The sequence below is a fragment of the Herpailurus yagouaroundi genome, unplaced genomic scaffold (genome assembly GCF_014898765.1).
Source record: "Herpailurus yagouaroundi ecotype Mexico unplaced genomic scaffold, PumYag 142, whole genome shotgun sequence".
Classification (NCBI taxonomy): domain Eukaryota; kingdom Metazoa; phylum Chordata; class Mammalia; order Carnivora; family Felidae; genus Herpailurus; species Herpailurus yagouaroundi.
In genome coordinates this window covers 11,013,208-11,028,388 of record NW_024412397.1, presented here as the reverse complement: position 1 = coordinate 11,028,388, position 15,181 = coordinate 11,013,208, and the positions used below count along the sequence as shown (strand labels likewise).

At 35.3% G+C, this 15,181-nt stretch overlaps 1 protein-coding gene across 4 annotated transcripts in view; it reads right to left on the bottom strand.

The window, feature by feature from the left end:
• The window catches only part of CDH19 (cadherin 19), a 108,306-nt gene that overhangs the window by 35,534 nt on the left and 57,591 nt on the right, over positions 1 to 15,181 (bottom strand). For all 4 annotated transcript variants that reach the window (XM_040478600.1, XM_040478601.1, XM_040478603.1 and 1 more), the window contains exons 6-8: positions 12,627 to 12,808; positions 11,760 to 12,013; positions 6,073 to 6,194 (exon numbers count right to left, since the gene is read on the bottom strand). In XM_040478600.1, coding sequence (XP_040334534.1) covers positions 6,073 to 6,194; positions 11,760 to 12,013; positions 12,627 to 12,808 — 558 coding nt within the window. The remainder of the gene's footprint in view (positions 1 to 6,072; positions 6,195 to 11,759; positions 12,014 to 12,626; positions 12,809 to 15,181) is intronic.

Below are 15,181 nucleotides of genomic sequence, written 5' to 3'. Positions count from 1 at the left end.
ATGGATTGCTTTCCGGATTGGGATGAGACTCTGTAATTATTTCTTCCAATAAATGACAGTTGCAATTATGATAAAAAGTGTAACGTCTAATTAACTAAAATTATAATTTGCCAGGTTTATGACATACCAAAAAATCCAGCCTCTACCATTTATCACCTTAGGATGGTGACGGCTTACCCTAAGAATTATCACCGAGATTCTTCTCTGTTGTTGTTATGCTCAGGATAAAAATAAATAAATAAAACATTATGATATAGTTATTTCTAGATATTTCAAGATACAACTATTCAAAGATTAAGGCTTAGGGTGCTTGGGTGGCTCAGCTGGTTGAGCTTCCAACCCCTGATTTCAGCTCAGGTCAATGTCTCATGGTTGATGGAATCTAGCCCTTCCTTGGGCTCAGAACTGACGGTGCGGAGCCTGCTTAGGATTCTCTCTCCCTCTCTCTCTGCCCTTCCCCGGCTTGGGCTCGCTCTCTCTCTCTCACACTCTCTCTCTCTCAAAATAAATAAATAAACTTAAAAAAATAGAGCTTACATTTTTTTATGGCTTAAACATGTAATATATATAGCCACAGAACAAATTTTTGTTTAAGTAAAACAGAAAAACTACTTCTGCTACATTTTTTTTAAAGTAGTAAGAAATTCATTTAAGGTTTTTATCTTTTTTTCCTGGAAAATCCCTTTAAACTTAGGTTTAAAATTGGTATAACTACAAAATTGGTATAATTGGTAATTGGTATAACTACTATTATATATACATATATATATATATATATTCATAAGTTCATTTAAGAGTAGTTAGGACTTTTATTCACTTAGCTGGCATACTGATAAATAGCTTGGTGCTTAATTTGGGAATCTTTCCAGGAAAGAGACTAAGCACAATGACCTTCATTTGCTGGGAAAACAAATGTTAAAATGTAACATCTCTTTCCTATAATCAGCATAACTGTTACATTGTAAGCTTTATGGTGTATACCTTGCACAGCAAACGTTCTCCGTAAGGATTTTGTGACTTCCTTATTTTCCAACATTCAGGTGTTCTGTTCATATTACTGTGGAGACTTATATGTTTTTAGATTGATAAGAATTTGGCGCCTATGAACATTTTCTCCAAAATTGTGTAACATGTGTTTGTGTGGAGTAAGAAAAAAATGCCAGAGAAAGAGAAAAAGTATGTGATAATTGGTTACTTGGGGTTATAAAGTTCCTTCTAGATAATTAAAAAAAATGAAAAAAAATATTCAAACACATCTTGAAGGATGAATTAAATATACACTAACTTTGGGGTTCTGCAAAGGTTTATCTAATTATATTTTATTTTGCCATTTTATTCCCAATCGTGTAACTTTTTAGCTTTATAATAAAAATAACAGTGGGACTATCAAGTCTCTTTTATCTAAAATATATACATAGATATATATAGATATATATCTATGTATATATTTTAGTCTAAGAAACTGATTTAAAATGCCAAGAGCAGATCAGCATGAACTGTATAATTCCTGTTCTTGATAACATTTCTAATCACTTATTTCTGAAACAGTGATTAACTTCTAAGTATTAAATTCTGTGTAAAATAAATATATTCAGTTTATATTCAGTTTGCCTTTCACAGGCATTTACAACTTTGTTTTCCTTGACTGCACTTTAATCTTCTTTTATTTATAATTATTTGTTTTAATACAATACTCTATGATCCACAAAATTTTAAGTGTAAAAATTTACTAAATAACTTGGTACTTTTTGCATCAAGTGATCAGCTTTCAATGTTGATCTAATCATATTTTATGAATTTCTGTATCTAAAATTACATATCTAATAAATCTCTTGTTTTATTCTATTTTTACCTGAATTTATTTGAAACCCTATTTACTTGCTTTTCCTCAACAGAATTAAAATGTTTTCAAGCCCACACTAACTTATTGTTTTTAAATGTCACATGTATTTTATGTCGCCATCTTCAAACATAAAACAATTATTATGATATGACTAGGTTCTGACTTTAATGTTCCAAGAGCAAATTTATTTTAAAAAATATGTTGTAACATACTTTTGCCCAATAAGACAATGTTCTTTAAAATCTATTCAAAAAATTATTCATCCTCCAAACTCCCTTTTAATGACTGTAGGGCACATTTCAATGACCAGCCCATCAATTACCAACCACACATGCTTTCATCAACAAATGAACGTGGCCGGAACAACAGTACAGAATGAGATGAGCAAACCTCAGAGAACGTTCAGAATCAGTATCAAAGGAGAATTTGGCTCACATACTGATGGAGATGATCAGTGGGTGGCCCTGAGGAAGTCGTACAACACAAACAGACTTAAACCCCATGTTTGAGTAATCGAAATAACTTTGTAATTAAACTGCGTTATTTTTTTTTTTTATGTTTATTTATTTTTGAGAGCGAGAGTGAGAGAGAGCATGAACCGGGGAGGAGCAGACAGAGAGGGAGGCACAGCATCTGAAGCAGGCTCCAGGCTCTGAGCTGTCAGCGTAGAGCTCGATGCGAGGCTCAAACCCACGAACCACGAGATCATGACCTGAGCCGAAATCAGACCCTTAACTCACTGAGGCACCAGGTGTCCCTAAACTTTATTTTTTAAGAGTACAAATGGAAAAAAATCAAATTTGATCAAGATTACTGTGCATATATTTACATCAGAAAATACTGAGAGCAAGTACCATTTTTCACATTCTCAGTAAGAGACAGTGTGGCCTAGTGTGGCATGAGATTTAGACATAGGCTTGGGAATAAGATCTAATGGTGATCAGTCCCTGGCTTCATCATTTAGCATTTGGGCAAATAAACTGCAGTTTCAGATTTGTCTTCTGTGAAATAGGAATAAAGTGGCCTCAATTTTTTATTAAGAGCCATAAAAGTGCTACTAAATGTACTTTCACACAAGGTGTATATGCATGTCATTATAAAAGTAATGTATTTAATAAAATATAATTCCTGAGGAGTCAACAATACTCACAACCATTTTGCAAAATATAGGTTTTATAAACAAATATCTAAAGATACAACATGACAAAGCTGTCATTTTTTTTCCTTGTGAATCACAAATGGTACCCAGTTTTTATAGCCATTGTCACTGCCTCTTTATTTTCCCTAATATATATATATATATACACACACACACACACACACACACACACACACACACACCAGTATAATATCTATGGCCCTTAGTGTAAACCTGTGTGATAAGTAATACTGTAAACTACCAATTGAAATAGTTTTATTGCCTGAATATTAAATGCGTACACACCTACACACATACATAAAAGTACATTACATAGAACATTTGGAGCCACTATTTTCCTTAATAAGGTGAAGCCTGTTGATGAGCTGGTAAGGAGGAACAGTTTATAAGATTACTTCCATTGTGCTGGTCACTGAATCTTGGGATATCACCTCTGAACACAGTATGTGTGCCGTGACATAATTAAATTGATTAGGTAATATACTCTGTAGTATATATGTAAATATACATATATATGTTGAATTAATAATTTTTATGGACAGCAGTGATCTTGCAACCCAGAGATTTGTGTACTGTTTTTGCTTCATTTTGTAATGCTACCATTTACTTCCATGTTCTTAAAAAAAGGGCGGGGGGGGGGTTGGGCAACAAAAAAGTTACATAGAACAATATCTCCTTAGAGATCTTCATGGCATCCTTTTGATTAAAAGTAACCATGTAATTAATGGGTTTGGTTTAATTGGATTATTTTGCAAACTTTTCATATCCGTCACGCATTCATCCTTTTTTGTATTCTTTCATAAAATATTAGAATAATTTGTGTCTCAGAATACACATAATACATTTTATTTTAAAGATTCTGCCTTCTCATAACTCACATGGCAGCACTTCTAATTTAACAAAAAGTAAATGATACATCTTTACAAAAATTATCCCTTATATATAAAATAAGCCTACAGGTTCTACCAATTTGTTAAAACATGCTCTTATAATAGCTAAAAAAAATATTTTATAGAGAAACACATTTTTTCCAAGCTATCCACTCTCCCCTTGAACTGATTTGAATTCTTTTCCTCAATAGTTTGGTAAATAGTGATATTATAAATAATTTGTTCTCAGAAAGCCCAATGAATAAAAGCTTCTTGGTTTAGAATAAGCATCTTTGTGTTTTCTGACACCAAGAGCCTTGGCATTTCTTCTGTTGCAGCAGACTTGTATTCCCTGTAACATTTGCTTCTCATCCTTTGTTGTTAAGTTAAATGGAAAATTCAAAACCCAGACTCCGTTCTCCTGCTGTGTTGCCATAGAGCTATTCAATGCAAGACAAAAAAATATGCAACAGACGCTTTCCACTCTTTACTCCACCATATCACCTGCCAACTGCTCAATAAAGTGAGGAATCAGATATACATTTAAAGGTTTCAAAAAGAACAAGCCACAGAGGCAAACAAGATTATTAAAAATTATGCAAAACAGGTTAAAGGATGCATTCTAGAACATTTCATATTCACAAATTTAATTCTTTACTGAACTATAGGAAACCTATCAATTGGATTAAAGTAATGATTTTGATAGTCTTTTATATTGCGTTATATCTATTCCTTTGAGCTTGAATTAAAATGGTTGACTTAATAATAACAAATTAATTGATCATCGTGAAGACACTATCCAAGCAGTAAATTAGGATGACTTTATCTAATTTTTACAACCTGAAAATGGAATCATCTACCTATGCCTGAAAACGACGACGACGACGACGACATACCACAAACAATACTGGTCACCGCCAATTCCTGAAGATGTGACTATCAACACGACTTTCACTATGTATTTAATTTGGAAACATGTGACTGTTTGCAATGTACCAATGGATGTTTGTTGTTGGAATCCTTCATATTCTTTCTCATAATTTCATTGATATATGATTATTTTAAATGCCTAAGTTCTAAAAGGCTGTGTTGGAGTGTTATCCTGTCCCTAATGTCCAAGAGTATAGCGAACATTTTCTTCCAGAAATAGAACAAGGCACGGGCATCCTGTATGTGACTTCTAGAATAGTCCCCTTGTGAACTAACAGAATCAGTTTAAACTGATTATGGTTAAATGGAATGATATTACTAGTCAGTTTTAAATAACATTAAATTTAAAATTTTAATTCCCACTCATTAGGTTTACTATTCCTTGGATAGTAGTAAAATAATGTAGAACATTAATTAAACATTTCTCTAAATTAAAAAAATTTGCTCTAAGGGAAAGATTCCTACGCAATAAAATTCCAACTTCTTTCCACCCGTAAGAATTTTTTTAAGGGTGGATATTTTTTTTTCTGTGTGGAATGTACATAAGACTTTCTATTTTCATTAAACTCATAACTTATAAGAGGACCCACAGAAAATATATATTAACTATATCCCAGTTAAAAAATTGCAAAAATTATATTCAATTTGTCATAATAAAAAGTCTTAAAGTATTTAGTGGCAAATATATGTATATTTTTTCATAATTTTAATTTAAATTCTAGTTAGTTAACATATAGTGTAATATTGCTTTCAGGAATAAATTCTAGTGATTCATCACTTATGTGTAACACCCAGTGCTCACCCCAACAAGTGTCCTCCTTAATGACTGCTGCCCATTATCCCATTCCCCCCACCACCTTCCTCCATCAACCCTCAGTTTATTCTCTTTTCTTAAGAGTCTCTTGTGGCTTATGATTTGCCTCCCTTTCCTTCTTTTTCTTTGCCTTATGTTCATCTGTTTTGTGTCTTAAGTTCCCCATATGAGTGAAATCGTATGGTATTTGCCTTTCTCTGACTGCTAGAGGGTATTATGCTAAGCAAAATAAATCAGTTAGTGGTAACTATACACATAAGCTGTAAAAGGAATAGACAGACATTGGTAATCTAAAATAATAAAATAAAATACACATATATGAATTTTGACATATTATGTATCATTTAAGTCCAATTCCAACGAAGTTTTAAGCTAGCTGTTCCCCCTACATTTGGACATTACCGAATGGTTTAAAATATTCGGTGAACCACTGTGTGGTTCCTAAATGAGTACTTACATTTTTCTGTGGCTGTGATACTTAGGTTGTACCAAGCACTAATCTCTCGATCAAGAGCATTGGTTGTGATTATTGTGCCATTGTCATCAATATTGAACATTTTGCTTCTCGTCATAGAATACCTGCAACAACAACAACAACAAAAAAGTATTCCTTAATTTTATTATTTTGTCTATGGAACTGTGATATTTAAACTATTTTAAGGCAATAAGACAAATTAAATGCATGCTCCATATAGCTAAATGACATAATGCCAAACGGTGTTTAGAAAGGTACATGAATATAGTTTAGATTTAACTCAGTGACGAAAAAAGAAAAAAAAAAAAACAACTAAAATATTCTCAGGTTCGAACTTATGTACGCTAAATCTAAACACATGTAATTCATTCTTATTCCCAAAAGACAACTTTAATATGTGAATGACTTAGTTAAACATAAATGATAAAAGGGGGCGCCTGGGTGGTTCGGTTGGTTTAAGCATTGGACTCGTGATTTCTGCTCAGGTCATGATCTCACAGTTCATGGGTTCAAGACCAGCACCAAGCTCGGTGTCCGGATTTATGCTGACAGTGCATAGCCTGCTTGGGATTCTCTCTTTCTCTCTCTTTCTTTCTCTCTCTTTCTCTGTCCCTCCCCTGTTCTTTCCCCCATCAATATAAATAAATAAACATAAAAGTAAATAAATAAATGGGAAAATGTCATTTGCGAAATTAACAAATCCAAATAAATGGGTAAAGATGAATGCTTGCCAACCTTTGTTTTTTCCCTCGAAGCCACGTAAAGCATATCCTCCCCTAGGCTGCTCTGAGTCTCTTTCCTACACCATATAGTGGCTTGCTAAATCTGTGTGCCATATTTTAATTACTTGATTGCTGACATATGAGAAATGTTTGGTTTTGTTTGTTTAAAGGACACATTCTGATACTTTTTAAAAAATTATATATATGTGTATATATACATACACATGTATACACATATATATGCAAATATTTATACACACATATAAAGTAATGATAATAGATGGAATATGCTGTTGTTAGAGCATGCATGGAAAGAAGCCAGATGATAAAATTCCCTCATGCAAAGCCTGGAAAATGATCTCAAACTCCACAATGAAAGAAGCCTTTGAAGTACTCAGCATGTCTTATCTGCTTGCAAATGATTAATAATAAAAATTAAAGAAGAGTAATAACTTGGGTTCAGTGATGACTTCTCATTGCATGTATATTTCTGAAGACTTTGATGAGACATCAGTAAGTTTTTCCATAATTATGTGGCAAGAGATGAGAATATTTTAATCTCGAATTGACAGGTCTCTAAAAATATCACACTGATTTGTAGACTAGTGTTCAGGGGAGAATTAAAATAGAAATTACAGAGAATTAAGCTTTAGAGGAATTTGGTTTTAACTCTATTCATTTTTAAACCTTCAATAAGCAATTTACTTACATATCCCCAAATGGTCACGTTTCCTCCTTAAGAGATTTGCTGACAAAAAGCAACCGTATGGGGCGCCTGGGTGGCTCAGTCAGTTGAGTGTCCGACTTCAGCTCAGGTCATGATCTCACAGCTTGTGAGTTTAAGCCCTGCGTCGGGTTCTGTGCTGACAGCTTGGAGCCTGCTTTGGATTCTGTGTCTCCCTCTCTCTCTGCCCCTAACCCACTCTCATTCTATCTCTGTCTCTCTCAAAAATAAATAAACATTAAAAAAAAAAAAGCAACCGTAGTTTAACAGTTAATATTTTGTATTAAACATCTAGAATATCCTGTTTCTATAATAATGCATTCCAAATAAAACCGATTAAATGTTTGAAATAAAATTTTCAAATAAAAGTTTTTTAAAAATGATGACCTTGAGTCATCAGTAACATTTTAAATAATAGCCAATACATACCATTCAGGAAAGGAAAGATGTGTGCAAGGGATTTTAGAAAGAGCTGGAGCTAAAAAAGCTTAAAATGTGAAGTTTTGATGTGTAAAAGATCAATCTTTGGTTCATTTCAGAATTCCTTTTTATGGAACTCTTTATTCCTACAAAAGTGCTGAATGAATAAAATGTCACTGCATGAGTTTGCCATTGCTAACAGCTCTTGCCTAAATGGAATAAACAAATGGCCCGTTCCATGCATACTTCTGCAGATGCCTGTGTCTCTCGTCCTTAATCCTCACGTGCCTCTACAGAAGTACTATCCCCACGTCACAGACAAAGCAACTGAGACACATAATAGCCAACCCCATACACAAAAGTCAGAGTTTTCCAACCAGGCTACAGCTCCCCTGGGTGTTTCAAGGATTAAGTGCTTCCATTAGTGCACAGCTGAAACGTGAAAGACAGTCCCCTTCCACAGGAGAACACCCCTGACACTTGGATACCCCCAAAGCTCTTCCTGTTTCTCCCTGTTTTTCACATACATAACTTCTCAGATTGTTTTTCCTCTTTACTTGAATTTCGGTAGCTTCCTTGGAGGGATTTCAAGGAATGGGTCTGAATTCAGGGGCTTGGAGTCGTTCAGAGTATTTCCCTATAGTATCCTTCAATGTCTATGGGAACAATAGTTATGTTCCCTCTTTCATTTCTGATCATGGTAACTTTTGTCCATTCTTTCTTTTTTCCCACTTTGTTGGCTTGCTAAAGACTGATCAATTGTATTGGTGCTTTGAAAGAATCAGTTTCTAGGGGAGCCTGGGTGGCTCGGTCGGTAAAGCCTCTCACTTGAGCTCAGGTCATGATCTCTGGGTCCATGAATTCAAGCCCTGCATTGGGTTCTGTGCCGACAGCGCAGAGCCTGGAACCTGCTTCAGATTCTATGTCTCCCTCTCTCTCTGCCCCTTCCCCACTCAGGCTCTGTCTCTCTTTGCCCCTCAAAAACGAATAAATGTTAATAAAAAAAAAAAACATTTGAAAGAATCAGTTTTTGGTTTCCTTGCATTTCTCTATTGTTTTTAAAGTCATTGCTTCTGCTGTGTTTTATTTCCTTCCTCACCACCACTGCTCCCCTCTGACCCCCGCTTGCTTTGGGTTGAACCTGCTTTTGTTTTTCTATCAGAAAAGAATATACTGTCATTGTGATATTGATAAAATATTTCAAATTTTGGCCATGGGTTCAGTTAAAAGGAAACCTCAATAATGTCCAAAGAATGAGTCATACACAGAAGTGGCAAAAGGGTACATTCCCTATATGTGGACTCTAAACAATACGGTAATACATAGTCTTAGGGATAAAAATGAAAATCCTAAGGGAAATTCCTTATGAAGTTCTTCATTAATTTTGGGGTGGAAATGTTATCACAGACAATTTCTGGACTCTAATTCCTAGTACACGAGGCCCCTTAAAACAACTGTATCACCCGCCTTTCAGGTATAATTTTTACATCCTTTCTTCATACGTGCACCCTGGTTTTTCTTAAACATTTACCACATAACTTATTATTGTAATTTATATCAAGGCACATTTTCGCAAGCTTTTCTGTCCTTAATAATGACAACCTGGCAAGAACAATTTGTTAAGCCAGTTATCTCAACCAATACTTGTTGAAACTGGGCCTGGGAATCTCCACCCTTCAGAGAAATAACAGGTAATTCCTACATGGAAGGAAAAACTAAGTAATACGAGTTATTAGAATTATGTATAATTTAATCTGTTTACTATGTGTTAATTTCTTTCCTCCAAACAATGGAACACTGCTGAGGGTAAAATAGAATGCCCTATCATTTCCTTTGGTATCCATATGGCTTGCCATGGAATGAGTATTAAGGAAGATGTACCCCATTAAAACTCAAATTGAAATCATTTAGTATTTGATTTCAAACATTTTTTTGGAGATTGTGCTTCCAAAAAAGAAAGAAAAGAAAGAAAGAAAGGAGAGAGAGAAGGATGAGTACCAACTGAAATGTGTTCAAGGCGCTATTTTCATCCTAACAAACATATGAAAAGCAGTCTTATTTAAAAGGTACCTCTAAATGAAAGAATATCCATTAGAGACATTAAATGATAGTCCTTTTGGGTGCCTGGCTAGCTCGGTCAATTAAGTATCTGACTCTTGATTTTGGAGCAGGTCATGATCTCAGTTTGTGAGATCGAGTTTTATGTTTATGCTATCAATGCAGAGCCTGCTTGCGATTCTCTCTCCCTCCCCCCTCCCTCCCTCTGTCTCTCTCTCTTTCTGCCCCTCTCCCACATGCAATGTTTTTAGCTATGTTCATAAGCATCACTGTCAAGTATTTATCATCCATTGCCTTAATTATACCACTACAATTAGATCATTGTTTCCAACCCTTTATTATTTAAAATTTTTTTTTCAACGTTTTTATTTATTTTGGGGACAGAGAGAGACAGAGCATGAACGGGGGAGGGGCAGAGAGAGAGGGAGACACAGAATCGGAAACAGGCTCCAGGCTCCGAGCCATCAGCCCAGAGCTTGACACGGGGCTCGAACTCACAGACCGTGAGATTGTGACCTGGCTGAAGTCGGACGCTTAACCGACTGCGCCACCCAGGCGCCCCCCAACCCTTTATTATTATAAATGATGATATATAAATATCTTGATCCTTAAAGCATTTTCTAGAGTTATGTATTCTTCAGTATTCTCAAAAGAACAATATGTAGGTGAATAGATATATTACTTCTAAAAACATCTACATTCCTTTACTGGGTATAACTGTATACACATATAAGTAACACCACATATATACTTACATTTATAACTCAAACTACTATTACTAAATAAGAACTATATTGACATATTAGAAGGCAGTGTTAGGGATTACAGTGGAAAAGTGGGAGCATTCCTCTTTCTCAAGAAGTTTCTTCTTTGTATCATAGCCCCTACAAAGTGCAAAGCAGTAACCAGCATCTACTAAGTACATGGAAGTTTGTATAATTCTCTGAACTGTGAAGAGTTGAAAGCAGATGAGTAAGGGAAGGTAGTGGAAGGAAACATGTAACAGGTTTTGTTGTTGTTGTTGTTGTTTTCTGTAACGAGGCTTACAGCACAAATACTGGGGGAAAAAATGAAGGTATAATACCTGAAAATAGACTAGTTTAATAGATGGCAAATATTGTTTAATATTTATTTCTAACTGATTGGACTGATTTCATTTTTACTACTTTAAGTGGTATCCTGTGAAGGCTTTCTCATTTTTGGAAAATAAATTAAATAATATATTTTTTTTATTTTTTTATAAGTTTATTTATTTATTTTCAGAGGGAGAGAGAATCCCAAGCAGTCTCCACACTGTCGGCACAGAACCTGACACGGGGCTAGATCTCACGAACCATGAGATCATGACCTGAGCAGAGATCAAGAGTCTGATGCTTAACCGATTGAGCCACCCAGGCGTCCCAAATTAAATAGTATTTGAATGGACCATAGGTCATCGGCTTTGCTTCTCAAGTGATGCAGTCAATGGTTTCTTTTCCCTCACCTACTTGCCCCCAATCAATAGAGCTGATCGCATTGAAGTTTGGTTGGGGATTGCCTATTTCTTGCACAACTGCAGTTGCTTAGTTCACTGCAACTTTATCAATAGTGAGCTCCCTGTTTTCACAAGGTTAAACTGTGGCGAATTTGAAAAGTACCAAGAAGAGAAAGAGAGATTCATCTCTGTTACATTTGTGTGAAATTTTATCTTTGAGCTAACTTGGATTCACTCATTTAGGAAGCCAGAACTAGCCTTCCAAACATACCTGATAGGAGAGTTCCTCTGATCCGGATCTGTGGCAGAGACCGTGCCTACGAATGATCCATGCGGTCTGCCTTCGAAGACTTCAAATAGGTAATATGGGAGGAGGAAGACAGGAGGCTCATCTTCATCCTCCACCTGGACCTTAATGAGGGTGCTGGAAGCTTCCACATGGTATTTCAGGAGCTGCTTATCAACGTGGCGGTTTTTAACATTTGCTCTAATACGATAGTCATTCTGGTGCTCAAAATCCACTTTCTACAAAGAAATACAGCGTACACAAGAAGAAATGGCTTCAGTAACCTAAGTCATTACTTAGAAAAAAAAAAGTTTGAGTTATTAAGTCTCAGTTGCTTTTTAGTTAGGTTTTGCTCTTTAGGTAGTTGGTAGGATCCCTCTGATAGTATCATTTAGTTAGGTTTTAGTTAGGTTTTGCTCTTTGGGTAGTTGGTAGGATCCCTCTCATAGTATCATTAAGCAGCTGCATAGCAAATCCTGCCACGTGTTTTGTTATTTACATCTAATGTTTTGGAATAATAGTTCTATTTTTAATTTAGGATTAAAATTATACTTTTCTGTTCATAAATTTCTTACGGAATTGAGAATTAATTTAAGTCTTTCACAAAAGTTTGTCCTTTAAAAATCTTTAAAAAAATGAAAATAAATAAAAAAGACTGTTCTTTGAGTAATTTGAGAGTCTGCAGTAACTCTCTCTCATTTCTAAGCCCCTTTGCTCCCTAAATCATAAATCACAGGTTCTCATTTCAATTACTTAATAAAGCAATAACTAACTGGCTAAACAAAATGATTTCATGTATTTCTGATTTGAGTTTGTATTATGCTGCAAAGTAAATATTGTCCATACAGCTACCTTTTTTAATATCACTATTCCTTCTTGTGTCTCATTATTAGTAATTATGTCAAATGTTTGAGAATCATCTTCAATGCTGTAATCCATTTCTGCATTTTCTCCAATGTCATTATCATATGCCATGATTTTTCCTATAGAAGTCCCAGTGGGTGCAGCTTCAGAGACAGTCAAACGGTAAAAACCTTTAAAAGCAAAATTCAAGAGATATCACACAAATAATAAATATAAGAAACTCCCGAATATAGCACCCTTTTTTTGTGTGGACTATGAGAAAACCCATACCCATCACTTTCCACCAGTCACTTGTTTTTTTTTTTTTAAATCAATATCTATCGATCGATCTATCGGGCTATCTATACTTTCTTTATTTTTGTAATCTGTATTTTATTTTCCCTAATATCCTACTTGAGCATCTATTATTTTCTCTCAAATATACCCTTGGAAGTCCTATCACCAGTACATATAATTTCCAAATTTCTATCCATATGCATACTTGGTCAATAGTTTTGAATTTATTTTTTATTATATCCTTCAACCATCCAAATTGATAAAAAGAGTTTTCAATTTCACTCAAGCATTCTCTGATATCTAAAGTTATCAGTAAATGTAAGTGTGAATTAAAGTTGGAAAAGCCTAAAACAAATAAGTGAACTCTAAGTGTAATAGTTTGGTTTTTACATTCTGAGCCTGAGTGCATTGGCCATAGTGGAAATGAAAACAAACAAACAAAAAAGATAGATCCATGGGAGTCGGTGAGTGGATGTGGTAAGACAACCATGCTGGAGTCACATGACCCTATGGTTTTGGTCATGTGAAAACAATGGCAGTTATATTTGAAATACATAGATATAAATATAAGTAATTGAGCTCTGTTTATTTTTCAGCATTGACTTGCATAAAACTGATAAGGAGTTAGCTATTTGTAAATTATTATTTGTGATTTCTGTTAAAATGTGAGAAATAATCATATATGTCAATATTCTAAAGAATGAAACTTTGTAGAATTTTAAAAAGAGCATGTAATAGAATGTTTCTTTAAAGAGATTCTTGTCTTTTGGGGGTGCCTGAGTGGCTCAGTCGGTTTGGTGTCCGACTTAGGCTCAGGTCATGATCTCACAGTTTGTGAGTTTGAGCCCCATGTTGGGCTCTGTGCTGACAGCTCAGAGCCTGGAGCCTGCTTCGGATTCTGTGTCTGTCTTGTGGTCTGTCCTTCTCTCTCTCCCTCTCAAAAATAAACGTTAAAAAAATGAAAAAAAACCCAGATTCTTGATTTTTTTAGATGTATAGAGCAAGTCACTTCACAGATTGCCTTGTGAGATTGTCCTTCCCTTTTTGTTTATTTTTTTGGCATGGGAGAAATGTGATTTAAAAGGTGTCAATACTTTTACTATTTTCAGGAAGTAACAGCTTAATTGTGCTGCAGTGTTTTTTTTCCCCTCCTCTGTGGGAAAATGTATAGTTGAGAAAATATAATTTCAGGAAGAGGGAAGAGCAAGCCAAAAGGCCACCAAGCCAGTGACCGAGAGTAGGTCAGTTGCCTGGTGTTGGTTTGTCCACAAGCAAGGGCTAGAGCGCTAACACAAGAGCTCCCAGACGTAATGGAACAAGACTGGATGATGGCAGATTATTTAGGACAATGGAGGTTATATGAAGGCCTCTGACTGTTTCTTTGTGACGCGGTAAAACGTTTAAGTGCTATGATCTGGTATGCATTTCGACAAGATCACTAAAGTCGTGCTGAGAGTAGAGCAGAGGGGAACAAAGGTAGAAGCAGAGAGGCTAGGTGGGGGCCAGATTAAGAGGGTGGTATGACTGAAGGTTGCAAATGGAAGTTGGTGAGAAATGTTCAGATTATGGATATTTTTAAAAGGTAGAGCCAAAAGGATCTGCAGAGGATTGAGTTTTGGATATGAGAAAGAACAGAAGGGAAGGTGACTTTCAAAATCTTAAAGTAAGTGTCTATTATCAGGAGGTATTCTATGTGTGTACATTTGTGTGTGTGTGTGTGTGTGTGTGTGTGTGCGCGCGCGCGCTCACAGAATATTGAAAATCATGCAGGATTGATCATCATTTCACTCTGGGTCAGAAATTAGAATTGACCTAAATTTGACCCAGTGCAATCTGAGTTGGATCAGTTGAATTGAATTGAATTAGAATTGAATGGGTGAGATTTTGCCCTGAGCGATATGAAGGCTGGGGAAAATCTGTAAAAAGAGGGTTAGAGGAGGAGGCAGGTATGACCAGGAAGTCAAATATATGTCCAGTTTAAATGTATATAACTTATAAATCAAGATATTGAGTAGACAGTTGGATATACAAATCTTGGGTTCACAGGAGAGGTTCATACTAAAGTTCTATATTTGGGAGTTGTCAGCATAGAAGCGGCATCTAAAGTCAGGTGGCTATAGGGAAACACAAAGGAGTGACTCTGAAGGGAAGAGAAATGAGGCCCTAGGGCTTGGTACCAGAAATACACCAAAGCTTAAAGTATGCAGAGATGAAAAGAAGGCAAAGAAGATTGTTAAAAGTGACTAGGAAGACAGAAGAAAAAGCAT